Raw genomic sequence first — 13,835 nt, forward strand, 5'->3', positions numbered from 1 at the left:
CATTTCCAGCCGAAACGAATGGCTCGTGTCTCCGCTGCAGACAAGGCCAAAGACACAACCGCACCAACTATTAATTGACTTCTCCCCCCCCATGGCTAGTTCAGAACAAAACAAAATAGAGCAGAAAAAGAGCATCGAGTAAAGGGAGCTTATTCTTGGCGGACCACACCATATTTACAACTAGATTTTCCTATTGTTCTCTAACAAGTGACACGACGACACCATGGATGAACCATGTTGACCCACACAAATGGCTATGAGAGAGACCTCCCTTTCCCTGTGCCTGCCCCGGCGTCCCGTAGAAGCCCCGCCCACCCGACCTGCCTCCTGGTTCAGGATCTCAGAAGGCAGAAAGGAGGCATGGAGGGGAAGTCAAGGGCGAGGCCTCAATGACTTAGGATTCATCTCAACTCAGGGCTTGTGTGTGCTCTCTCTCTCTCTCTCTCTCTCTCTCTCTCTCTCTCTCTCTCTCTCTCTCTCTCTATGTCTTAGGTCAGATGGGCTGCATAGTTTTCAGTGTGTGGCCCTTATGGAGTTGGTCACACTAAGGATGAATGGGGAGTGGGTAGGGGTGGGGAGAAGGGTAGGGGTTGAAGGGGGGTAACATTGCGGTAAATAACCCTGGGTGGATGAATAGGGAGCCAGCCCCGGCTTTCTGTTTCGTTTTCAGTAGGGGGAGAAGAGGATGGGCGTGTGTGTGGCCCTCAGGGGCCCCGGGGCGGGCCGGAACAGTGCGGGTCCCAGGAAGGGGTTCTGGATGAAGGTGGTGGTGCCGCCCGGGTGCCTCAGGGCCAGGGGGTTGGCAGCCATGGCGCACAGTGCCGGCTGGGTGAGCGCGCTGGGCAGGAAGCTCGTGGCGGTCAGGGTCTTGGAGAGCTGCTTCTGCAAGGCCAGCTTGGTCTGCAAGGTGGGGGAGATACAGGTCATGATGGTCGGGAGATGGAGGATAATAGAAGAACCGTATTTAAAGAGCACGTCAACCCAAAACCTTTTTTCGTTTTATTTTTTGGGGACAATATGCATGATATGATCGTCAACATTGTGATCTATGCCATGGCTATTGAGATCAGACCATCATTTAGAGAAAACATGAGTAAAATCCGATGGTTTTTGCAAATCTCTGCCTAACATTCTTTTCCGAACGCGGGTAACGATCTTTGCGTGATGCCTTTTAGTATACTCTTCGAAATTCACGACCAAGGGATACAGGCGGTGAGCTGTGTGTGGATGTGTAGTGCTCTGTCAGGGCAGTTGACTGCAGCGTCCAAGAGAGGGCTATTCTTTTCGGACAGTAATAGCATGACGCCATGGTGTGTGTGGATGCTGAAGCTCATTCTGACCAGCGGTTAACATGATGTTTGCATTCGAGAGAGGGTAAGGCTTCCCGGACACTAAGAAAATAACGACATTGTGTGTGAAGCATTTCATACAACATTGCTCATTATAACGCTCATATTCAACGGTGGTTCTATAAAATATTACAAAGTTGCCGCGGGTAATAACCATGGGGATAAAACGCCCACCTCCTTCCTAGAAACCCTTTTTTTTTTATCTTCGGAATTATGATGATCTATGATAATTCTTTCAACTTTGGTTCATGCCTTGTCATATGTCTAGGACTGAAGCATTGATGACATGATTGATTGATGATATTTTATTTTACATTCATGATTGGTCATAATTGAACAATCTGCTATGTCCACAATGTCCCTGGAAGGAAGGACCCACCTTGTGTGGCACTTCTCAATGTTTCTTTGGAGTTATTGGGAGTTCTTCCTTGCCCTTTAGAGGATTTAGGGACTTATGGTAAAGGGGTGAGGTATATGTATGCCTGTGAATCCCTTGGAGACTCTACTAAATAGATTTACTTTTCTCAACAATATGGAAGAATTGGTCCCTAAGGTAAGAATATACTTTTTAGATCCCAGCTCACATTTAATTTTCCACCTTAGTTCACTAAGAGATGCTCACTCAGGCAGCTCTCAGTGTGATATATTAAGAAAGGGTAGGTTAATGGGTGTTTGGCGGTTTAATGGACAACTCATTTAAATGACTCACAAAAGACTGACCCTATGAAAAGAGCACAGCAAAGCCTGCTTCGGGGCGCCAGCAATGGAAATTCATTCAGACTTTCTATTCCATCCCCCCTGGCCCTGGTCAATTCAAAAAGGTCATATCCTTAGCCTTATCACTGTCCCATGGTTTCCTCCGTCTCACTCACCTGCGAGGAGAGGGAGGTGAGGTTGTATTGGCTGAACACTTTCTTCATGGCCGACACCGCCCCGCCTGCATAGCCACTCCATCGGACACTCTGTAGGGAGGGAGGAGAGGGTATCAGGATGTGGACAGAAGGGTATCAGGGCGAGGAGAGGGGGGTATCAGGAGGAGGAGGAGGGTATCAGGAGGAGGAGGAGTGAGGGTATCAGGAGGAGGAGGAGGAGGAGGAGCGAGGGTATCAGGAGGAGGAGGAGTGACGGTATCAGCAGGAGGAGGAGGGAGGGTATCAGGAGGAGGAGGAGGGTATCAGGAGGAGGAGGAGTGAGGGTATCAGGAGGAGGAGGAGGAGGAGGAGCGAGGGTATCAGGAGGAGGAGGAGTGACGGTATCAGGAGGAGGAGGAGGGAGGGTATCAGGAGGAGGAGGAGGGTATCAGGAGGAGGAGGAGGAGGGAGGGTATTAGGAGGAGGAGGGTATCAGGAGGAGGGGGAGGGAGGGTATCAGGAGGAGGGGGAGGGAGGGTATCAGGAGGAGGAGGAGGGAGGGCATCAGGAGGAGGAGGAGGGTATCAGGAGGAGGAGGAGGAGGGAGGGTATCAGGAGGAGGAGGGTATCAGGAGGAGGGGGAGGGAGGGTATCAGGAGGAGGGGGAGGGAGGGTATCAGGAGGAGGAGGGTATCAGGAGGAGGGGGAGGGAGGGTATCAGGAGGAGGAGGAGGAGGGAGGGTATCAGGAGGAGGAGGGTATCAGGAGGAGGAGGAGGGTATCAGGAGGAGGAGGAGTGAGGGTATCAGGAGGAAGAGGAGGAGGAGGAGGAGGGAGGGTTTCAGGAGGAGCAGGAGGGAGGGTATCAGGAGAAGGAGGGAGGGTATCAGGAGGAGGAGGAGCGAGGGTATCAGGAGGAGGAGGAGTGACGGTATCAGGAGGAGGAGGAGGAGGAGGAGGAGGGAGGGTTTCAGGAGGAGCAGGAGGGAGGGTATCAGGAGGAGGAGGAGGAGTGAGGGTATCAGGAGGAGGAAGAGGGGGGTATCAGGAGGAGGAGGAGGGAGGGTATCAGGAGGAGGAGGAGTGACGGGAGGAGGAGGAGGGGGGGTATCAGGAGGAGGAGGAGAGAGGGTATCAGGAGGAGGAGGAGGGAGGGTAACAGGAGGAGGAGGAGGAGGAGGGAGGGTATCAGGAGGAGGAGGAGGAGGAGGGAGGGTATCAGGAGGAGGAAGAGGGGGGTATCAGGAGGAGGAGGAGGGAGGGTATCAGGAGGAGGAGGAGTGACGGGAGGAGGAGGAGGGGGGGTATCAGGAGGAGGAGGAGAGAGGGTATCAGGAGGAGGAGGAGGGAGGGTATCAGTGGGAAAAGGAGGAGGAAGAGGAGAGACGTAGAGTTTCAGGAGGAGGATGAGGAAGAAGGGAGAGGGGAAGGAGGAAGAGGAGGAGGTACCATGAGTGGGAGGAGAAGGAGAGATAAGGTGCATCACATATGACAGGAGCGAGGGAAAAAAGGAGTGATTAATGGCGAGTGCTGATTCAGGAGTCTGTTGTCAGGGCTGGTCAGTGGTGGGACCAGAGAGACTGTTTTAGAACAGGCGAGCTGTCTCCTGTGTGGGGATGGGGGGGGGTGCGTGGGGTTCATTACTTACAACAGAGTGTGTGTGTGTGTGTGCTTAACCTACCTGACAGGGCAGACACACAGACATGCTGTCTCACCCAGTCGTCGTCCCCCTCCCCTCCCCCATCCCTGAGGACACTGTAATGAGGTCTAAGTATGTGCCAGAGTGTACCTGTCTCTCTGTGTATGTGTGTATGTGTGTGTGTGTGTGTGTGTGTGTGTGTGTGTGTGTGTGTGTGTGTGTGTGTGTGTGTGTGTGTGTGTGTGTGTGTGTGCACCATGTGTGGGGTGCGTGTGTGTGTGCACGCGCGCATTTTGAGTCTGTCAGAATTAAGGTCAAACCAGCCAACTGTAACAACAGAAAAATGCGCGCTCCAAAATAGTGCTTGGCTGTTCTGAGCTAAACTCATAATCATTTTTAGATTTATGCTCCAATTCTTGCATAGTTTACGGGCATTATTCGTAGCAAATCTGCGATAAGGAAAAAGCAATTATGTCTAGTTTGTGTTCCTTGAGGGTCTGCTTGATTGCCTATTTATGTGACACTGTGTGTCTGCCTCATCTGGGTGCCTGCTGTGACTTACCGCTAAGCTGGTGCTCTGCGGGGTCTTGTTGTGGGGGGTGAACTTGGGTTTGGGGGGTTTGCCTGCCAATCGGTCCTTGTGCCTCCTGCTGTTCATGTGCTGTGGAGAACCCAGAGAAATGCATCAGTGGAGTAGCAACAGCCACAGTTAAGCTTTGTTTGAAGCACCCTTGACTGGCGTGAATTATAACAAATACAAAATAAATGCCTCGGTGGCAACAGTCATCGTAGTCATGTGTATCGTCGAGCTACTAATGGGCTACTGCTGCAGAGGCATCGTCTCTAAGAAGGGCATCTTGAAGGGAATCCTGTTAGGACGCCCGTGGACTTATCGCCTTAACCAATCTACAGCAACCAAAGTTCAGCCTCACTGCCTCTGCCTCGAGCAATCCATTGCTCCCTTCCTGCCTCTATCGTTAAAGCACATAGTTTTTCCATATCGATATCCATTAATCTATCCATCGAATCATCCTTCCTGCCATACAGTCACCTGATTCAAGGTTTAACTTAGCTTCACTAAAGCTCCTGTGAGTTGTGATGTGATAACATAAAAAAACAGTTGGCGTCCCTTGATACATTTTGAACAATTCTTTTTTCTACATACGTGTCTTGACGTTAGATCCCCCCTCCCCGCCCCCCCTTCCCTGATGTGAAACTACGACGTGGAGCCAACGTCTTCCTCCGCGGCCTCACCTGACTGAGCTGGGTCTCGGAGTTGACGAAGATCTCGCACACCTCACACTGGAAGTTCTTGCTGGGCACCCCCACGCTGCCCTTGCTGCCAAGCCGCTTGGTCTTGCAGGCGGACCGGGCCGCCACCGCTTTGCCCCGGCGCCGCGGCTGCACAGGCTGACCCTCCAGCATCAGTTTGTGCTTGGTGCCTAGAAGAGGTCAGAGGTCAGTTCAGGGTAATTACCCACTGCAGGTTATAAAAAGCAGAGCTCCCTCTGCACCGGAGCCTCGACTGCTGTATTGGAGTTCATTTAATTTGATTGCAAAAAAATATGCCTGGCCGTCACTACTGAATCTGACTCAGAACTAAAAAGTGTCTAGCATGCAGTAGCTGCACCGTTTTGAAAAAGGCTGTTTTAGGCTGTCTAACCCCCCTACCCCTCCACCTCTCAATCACAAGAAGCCACAGGTTTGAGAGCCGTAAAGCCATCCCACTCACCGGTGTTGTGCGCGTCCAGTTGGGAGGTGGAGTTGACTGTGACCTTGCAGACAGGGCAATGGAGGTGTGCTTTGCCCTTCATGGCGTCGTCCTTATCTTCCTCCGTGCACGCCTCAACCTCCGCAGTGAGCCCCGGGCTGACCGTGCCTATGCCCGGGTCCGTCCCCGGGTCCGTGCCCACGGAACCGACGGACTCCGGGGTCCCGGCGTCAGAGGCGGTCTCGGAGGCCTGCTGCGGGGAGGGGGACACCTGGGGAGGCGACAGAGCCACGGAGTCCCCGGAGGAGACCTCGGACTCGGGCGTCAGCATGGCTGAGCTGCTGGGGGGACTCTCCTCCATCCTCACCTCCTGGTCGGGGGCTTCCAGAGCGGGCAGAGTGATGATACCTGGGGAAGAACGGAAAGTCAGAACATTTGACCTCACCTTTCGTCTGCCCAGAGGGTGACGTGGGAGAAAAGGCGGCTGCAGTATGGCTTCGTTTGATGAACTTGTGTTCAACAATCAAGGATTTTTGCATTATCCCTAATGGAACCATTTGTAGAAGAAACTAAGCAGTAAACTCATAACCATCAGACAAACATAAATAATTGCTTAAATAAGTGAAGGATAAAATCACATAGAGTTATCCAAAAGTTAAATGGCAACGAGGGGCAAATTCGTTTTCTAAGTCTATTTGTCCAATTTGTCCTTTTTGGCAGATTGTATCTGGGGCCAGACTAGCCTGGCTATTACCAGACAAAGCCAAATGTAGATTGCACGTTGGTCTGGGGAAGCTGCCGTCATTTTCTTCAGCACAAGAGGCATGATCAACGGGCCTAGTTCAACTGACTCTGTACGCGATTGACTGCTTTCCGTCGCTTCCCTGTCGTCACTGGTTAAACCAGCCAATAGTGCACCAAGGGGAAAAGCCAGCTTGGTGATTGGCTCGCGCAAAAACATATCGGAAGCAGAAAGAAATGTATTGCTCATCGCCAGACCCTTGTGCAGGGCGAATTCAAATTCACTGGAAGAATGGGCGGGGCTACCCAGGCTAGGGCTAGACAGAAGCAACATGAACTCCTTTGACAGGGGGGGCTATGATCAGCCAGCCTTCTTCAAAATCCTAACCTGGTACAAACGAGGAAGGTTATTCAAGGTTGTGCCTGCACTTTTGCTGCCCATTTCACAATACCCTGCAATCTATATATATATTTAGGGGAAGTGACCCGTACCAGTTGACAAAGGAGAATCTGAACACTAATTCAATAGAACTGGAATAAAACCTTTTCATTAAGGTATTTTCAACATAAAAACGGCAAAGCTTATGATAGAAGTTAATGCGCTGATGGGCTTTAACAAACACCATACACGTGAAGGTCGAGGTCAGCTTGGCATTTATAAGCTTGTTAGCTTGCGCATTTCAGAAAACTGTGTGTGATTTAGTGGATGTTGTGTGAGTAACATTTGAAATGTATTGGTATTGGTATTGAACTAGCATTGTCATTGTTCTGTTTTGAACAATTAGAGGACAAGATTAAAATAGAGATCACCAGTTCAGAAGAACAAATGTCATCAGTCCTCTAACCTTCAACACCAACACTATCTCTCTCTCTCTCTCTTTCTCTCTCTCTCTCCCACCTCACACCTCCGCTCGCCCTCGCTATTCAAATATCAAGTAAAAGACCTGAGGCTCAGTCAATACAAACAATCCAATCGACTGCCAGAACCGGGCCGATAAGTCACAGGAGTTCCATCACACACACGCACCCACAAACACACACACACACAAACACACACACACCTCTCTCCTCCCCTGAACTCCTCCCCGAGGGAGTCACACACTTTAGCCCCCAGTGAACCGACGCTATATATATCCATTTCATTTTCTCTCCTTCCCTCCGCCAACAACCCCGACCGCGCTCCATTGATTTTTCCCTCTGTTCACGTCCCACACTGAATTCATCACGGAGATAGGGGTCATCCCCTCTTGTCCTGTTTTGTTTTTTTTTGCAGAAAGGAATCCGAGCGTACAAGAGCAGAGATCAGGCAGTCCCCATAGTTTTTTGGGCTTTAATGAGAATGACCCCTTGGGGTATTTCGGCTCCCCGCCGCCCCCCTAGCTCCGCCGCCCAGACACGAGGCTATGATCCTCAGCTTAAAGTAAAAGACAAGGCCACCGGAGAAGTCCCTGGCATGTCTGGAGGTGATACCGATCCAGGGATTTCGCCGGCGCCGAGGCTGCTGGGAAAATCCAGTGAGTGAGTCTTGGATTCATTCAAAAAGGAACTCATTCACTCATTCAGGATTGTTGGAGATATCTTAGTGAAGGGGAATTCCGCCACATCTCCCGAGCCTTTTAGGAAACATAAACACAGAAGGCAAAGACAATGCCTTCTGTCACAAAAAGTCACAAAAAAACATGTGAGGGTGAACGAAAATATGCTACCACTTGGGTAGGCCCTTCAGCCCCCGCAAATGCACGCACGCACACACACACACACACACACACGCACATGCACACACACACAGATCCTTAGACAATACCTCCTGTCATTTCGCCCGTCAATCAACCCCCTTCGTAACCCCTAGAGACTCATGTGATGACACAGACTGCCAGCGAGATTGGCAGTCTGTCAGATCAAAGTCCAGTCTCTCGCCACCCGACACAGTCAATTACCCGCGGAATGGTACTCTGCAGCCACAGAGTGCTGGTGTTAACATCACTGTCATAGAGGCTATCGTTGCTTTCATTGAACTCGAAAGGGATTTTAACGCAAGTCCTGCCCATCCAATTAAAGTGGACAGACTCCCGGAGTAAATATATATCTGAGGAACGACATACAGTGTATTGATCCATAGACATATGCAAACAAAATCTCTCTCTCTCTCTCTCTCTCTCTCTCTCTCTCTCTCTCTCTCTATTTCTATCCGTCTTTTCTCTCCCTCTCATCATCTCAGAAACTAAGTAGTAATTATCATTACTTGGCTGGTTGTTGCCTTTGAAGATGCCAGCAACAAAACGTGCTCCCCAATATCTGGAGTCAACCATTGATAATGGTTGATAATGGTTGTTCCTTTGCTGAGCAGAATTGGATTTGATCGCTTGGTAGGTTTTGTCTTGGTATGTTGGTTCTTTGAAATTCTACTAGTCACAAATTTATAAAGTGTAAAATGTACACACAAAATGCATAAAATATAAAACAAATACAAAAGATAATAGATAAATAGTATGCACACTGGTTCAAACCTAGCTATACAACTAATAAACACAATCATCCATGCTCTGTGTTTCAATGGACTAGGAGCTAGTTTCTCCTTTGCAGTTCATCTCTGCAGTGTATGCAACAATGATTACTATTCTGTACAGTGCAAGGCCATGGTAAAGTTGTACATCTCAAACGTATCCTTGTGTTAAGCGGCAGTGTGTTGATCTACTTGCAGAGCAGATGGGTGGGTTATCGGCTCTAAATGGTTCTGATCATTTGGTCATTAGACCAGAGTAAGCTGTCCCAGACAGCCCTCTGTTTTATTACACACATAACTCATTTTGTAGAGAGCTAATTTGGAGTGCCATTTTATTACATGTTAGCACTGTAGTGTGTGTGTGGGTATGTGTGTGTATATGGATGTGTGCGTGTGTGCGTGCGTGCATGTATGTGTGTCCGCAAAAGCCCGCTCCACTGCATTTTAATTTCACATGAGGCCATGCACACAATTGGGGGCTCATTAAAGTGCGCTACCCCCTCAGAAAAAAGTGTCTTGGAACCGTCAAATTATTCAAAAAAAATACAACGGATTATCTGCGTCTCTCTCTCACTCTCTCATTCTCTCTCTCTCTCTCTTTCTCTCTCTCTCTCTTTCTCTCTCTCTCTCCCTCTCTCTCTCTCTGTCTCTCGCTCTCTCTCTCACTATCTCTCTCTTTTTCTGTTTCTCTCTCTCGTTGCACTCTCTTTCTTTCTCTCTCTCAATCCTAATTTTCTCCCTTCGTCATTGCGTCTTATTCACCAAGTAATTCATAAAAACTACAAAGGATTATCTCTCTCTCTCTCTCTCTCCCCCATTATCCTATCTTACGCCTTTCCATGCAGTTTTGTTTCTACTTCCTCATCCTCCGCCTCCTCAATATCCTCCACAACCTCCTCACTCTCATATACCCCCTCCTCTTGACTCTCCTCATCCTCCTCCCTCCTCTCCACCACCTCCTCCTGATTCTCTCCCCCCCATTATCTTATCTTACCCCTTTCCATGCCTAGTTTGGTTTCTACTTCCTCCCCCTCCTCCACCACCTCCTCCCCCTCCTCACTACCACCTCCTCCTCAGTCTCCTCGACTATATTCTCCTTGCTCTAGTCCACCACTTCCTCCTGACTCTCTTCCTCCTCCTCCCTCTCCTCCTCCCTCTCGCCCACCACCTCCTCCCACCTCCCCTCCGCCACCTCCTCCTGACTCTGCTCCTCCTCCTCCCTCTCCTCCACCACCTCCTCCTCCCTCTCCTCAACCACCACCTCCTCCCTCTCCTCCACCACCTCCTCCTCCCTCTCTCCCACCACCTCCTCCTCCCTCTCTCCCACCACCTCCTCCCTCTCGCCCACCACCTCCTCCTCCCTCTCCTCCACCACCTCCTCCTCCCTCTCCTCCACCACCTCCTCCTCCACCCTCTCCTCCACCACCTCCTCCCTCTCTCTCACCACCTCCTCCTCCCTCTCCTCCACCACCTCCTCCTCCCTCTCCTCCACCACCTCCTCCCTCTCTCTCACCACCTCCTCCTCCCTCTCCTCCACCACCTCCTCCTCCCTCTCCTCCACCACCTCCTCCCTCTCTCTCACCACCACCTCCTCCTCCCTCTCCTCCACCACCTCCTCCTCCCTCCTCCCCCTCTATCTTATCTTACCCCTTTCCATGCCTAGTTTGGTTTCTACTTCCTCCCCCTCCTCCACCACCTCCTCCCCCTCCTCACTACCACCTCCTCCTCAGTCTCCTCGACTATATTCTCCTTGCTCTAGTCCACCACTTCCTCCTGACTCTCTTCCTCCTCCTCCCTCTCCTCCTCCCTCTCGCCCACCACCTCCTCCCACCTCCCCTCCGCCACCTCCTCCTGACTCTGCTCCTCCTCCTCCCTCTCTCCACCACCTCCTCCTCCCTCTCCTCAACCACCACCTCCTCCCTCTCCTCCACCACCTCCTCCTCCCTCTCTCCCACCACCTCCTCCACCCTCTCTCCCACCACCTCCTCCTCCCTCTCCTCCACCACCTCCTCCTCCCTCTCCTCCACCTCCTCCTCCCTCTCTCTCACCACCTCCTCCTCCCTCTCCTCCACCACCTCCTCCTCCCTCTCCTCCACCACCTCCTCCCTCTCTCTCACCACCTCCTCCTCCCTCTCCTCCACCACCTCCTCCTACCTCTCCTCCACCACCTCCTCCCTCTCTCTCACCACCACCTCCTCCTCCCTCTCCTCCACCACCTCCTCCTCCCTCTCCTCCTCCCTCTCTCCCACCACCTCCTCCCTCTCCTCAACCACCTCCTTCTCCCTCTCTCCCACCACCTCCTCCTCCCTCTCCTCAACCACCTCCTTCTCCCTTTCCTCCACCACCTCCTCCTCCCTCTCTCCCACCACCTCCTCCTCCTCCTCCCTCTCCTCAACCACCTCCTCCTCCCTTTCCTCCACCACCTCCTCCTCCCTCTCTCCCACCACCTCCTCCTCCCTCTCCTCCACCACCTCCTTCTCCCTCTCCTCCACTACCCGACCCGATCCGAGCCTGTGCACGTTGTCTGAGCCCGGCTCGGCCCGACACATTACCTGTAATTATGAGACCAGGTCCGAATTCAACCTGACATTTTTTTTAATACATGGGCTGATATGTCTGACGTTCTCAAATACGATTCAGAGTTGTTTGAACTACAGAAATCTGTTAAGAATTATCTACTAAATAATGCAACAAGGACGAAGCATGTAACGGCGCAGTTTGTTTATTCAAAATGGAATTGATTGCAAAAAGATCTGAATGAAGAAACGTGAACAATGATGAACACAGACAATGAACGAGAATGACCTAGTTTGGATGGCCTAGGAGGCCTACTCTGCTAAATATATATGTAAGGGATAATGTATAGAACGCGAGGTGTCCTGCTTCGCCCTGAAGGGGCTTATTTTCGATAATGACCGGCGACGTTCTATACATTATCCCGCTTATTACACGGCTACTTGCCAAAACGAAAAAATAACTTCACATGGTGTGTCTTTTTACAATTTATTTGTTACCAGCATTCGTAGTGTTGATCAGCAGAGAAATAGTCCGCCAAAGACGTTGACGTCGCTTAGCAACCGAAGCCGCTGGGGTTGACAAGTTACCGGACTACATGCGGAGTGATACCAAAGACGTCATTAGAGGCAAAAAGTCCTTTGTTTTCCTTGACAGTGGTCAATTATACTTAGCAACGGTGGATTATCAAATATAATTCACCGCCGGAAGTTGTGAAAAGCCCATGCAAGTGAACAGAGCGTTCCACGGCATTGAGAAGACCCGTGTAATAAAGGCCTATAATATTTCTGTTTATGGCATAGATTTCTCCTCAGATTAGGCCACTAAAGCAATGATTAAAAAAACAACACAAACGCTCGATCAAAGGCCCGGCCCGAGGATAGTGGTGGGAAATATGGGCCCCACCCGGCCCCGGGTCGGCTCGGGCAGAGGATCTAAACTCAAACGCTCCTCCTCCACCTCCTCCTCCCTCTCCTCCACCACCTCCTCCTCCCTCTCCTCCTCCACCTCCTCCTCCCTCTCCTCCACCACCTCCTCCTCCCTCTCCTCCTCCACCTCCTCCTCCCTCTCCTCCACCACCTCCTCCTCCCTCTCCTCAACCACCTCCTCCTCCCTCTCCTCCACCACCTCCTCCTCCCTCTCCTCCACCACCTCCTCCTCCCTCTCCTCAACCACCTCCTCCACCCTCTCCTCCACCACCTCCTCCTCCCTCTCCTCCACCACCACCTCCTCCCTCTCCTCCACCACCTCCTCCTCCCTCTCCTCCACCACCTCCTCCTCCCTCTCCTCCTCCACCTCCCTCTCCTCCTCCACCTCCTCCTCCCTCTCCTCCTCCACCTCCTCCTACCTTTCTTCCTCCTGCTTGCAACTGTTCCATATTAAAATAGAAATTGATGAGTGCCGGCCTTATCAGGCCCCAAGTCCTTTGTCCACTTTCTCCTTCCTGAAGGAGACTTTCAATGCGCAAAATGCTGTGCTTGTACGAAAATGTGTGTATGCGTGTGTGTGTGTGTGTGTGTGTTTGTGTTGGTGGGTGCGTGTGTGTATTGGTGTGTTGCTGTGTTGCTGTGTTTGTGGGTGTGGAAATATCTGCGTGCATATGCATGTGCACGGATAGACTATCTCTCTGCCTATAACGCTATCTATTCCTTCACATCCTCCTCTATCGCACAAACACACATACATGCCCACACACACACACACACACACACACACATTTTTCAATTCCGCACAGATAGCAATCTTATCTCGGGCAAAGTTAGTGAGGAAGAGTATGAGGTACAACTTACCAGAGCGAGGGCGGGAGTAAGGGAAGGAGGGAGGGAGGTGAGGCCGCGAGAGAGAGCGACAGTACTGTTATCTCTTTCGGTGGACTAATGAAACTAGACAAAGGCAAGAGCACCACGGGAGAACAATGAAAGAACTGTCCTGACATCAGCAAAACATGTCATTCCAAAAGCTTTATTCAGGCCTTCCTAAAACAGCTCATAAGTTAATAAGTCAAAATAAGTGAATGGGATTCTCAATTTATGTTACACTGGACACAACGTCTGACCAATGGCTGGTGAGCTAGCTCCCTGGGTTGCCGTTATAGTTTCTATGCGACACGTCGTTGACTGTTGTCCAGGGCAGCCTCTCAAATACATCTGCTGTCTATCTAAGTGAAGGTAACACAGGGGCAGAGTAGCATTCAAGAGCGATTCAAGATCACAGATTGAGGCTGGAAAGATGGCTGAAAATGACCCAAATTACACTCTGATCGATCTCTCTGTAGGCGCCTGCATTAACATACCCTTGCTTTTGTTCCTCCATAAACACCCTGCCAGCCCAACAGCCTAGGCCCACCAGACATTCATCACGGTCAGCCTCGGTCGGTAAAAAATGATGGGGGGGGGCTCCAGAGAACCATACTTACAAGCACACAAACACACACTAACATCATTGTTTCTCTTCAGCTTGGGAGACCCAAATAGAGCCATAGAGGGGACATAGAGGGTGTTATGGCAAAGAAAAGTTATCAGACCCT

General features: G+C 51.0%; 1 protein-coding gene across 1 annotated transcript in view; it reads right to left on the reverse strand.

Moving 5' to 3' along the window:
• Positions 1-293: 293 nt before the first annotated feature.
• Positions 294-13,835, reverse strand: part of znf385c (zinc finger protein 385C) — a 122,703-nt gene continuing 109,161 nt past the window's right edge. The window contains exons 7-11 of the mRNA XM_079746277.1: positions 5,572-5,958; positions 5,094-5,281; positions 4,402-4,500; positions 2,222-2,311; positions 294-900 (exon numbers count right to left, since the gene is read on the reverse strand). Of these exons, the coding sequence (XP_079602403.1) occupies positions 667-900; positions 2,222-2,311; positions 4,402-4,500; positions 5,094-5,281; positions 5,572-5,958 (998 nt within the window). The 3' untranslated portion in view covers positions 294-666. The remainder of the gene's footprint in view (positions 901-2,221; positions 2,312-4,401; positions 4,501-5,093; positions 5,282-5,571; positions 5,959-13,835) is intronic.

This window comes from Pollachius pollachius (genome assembly GCF_949987615.1).
Source record: "Pollachius pollachius genome assembly, chromosome: 11".
NCBI classification, from domain to species: Eukaryota; Metazoa; Chordata; class Actinopteri; order Gadiformes; family Gadidae; genus Pollachius; species Pollachius pollachius.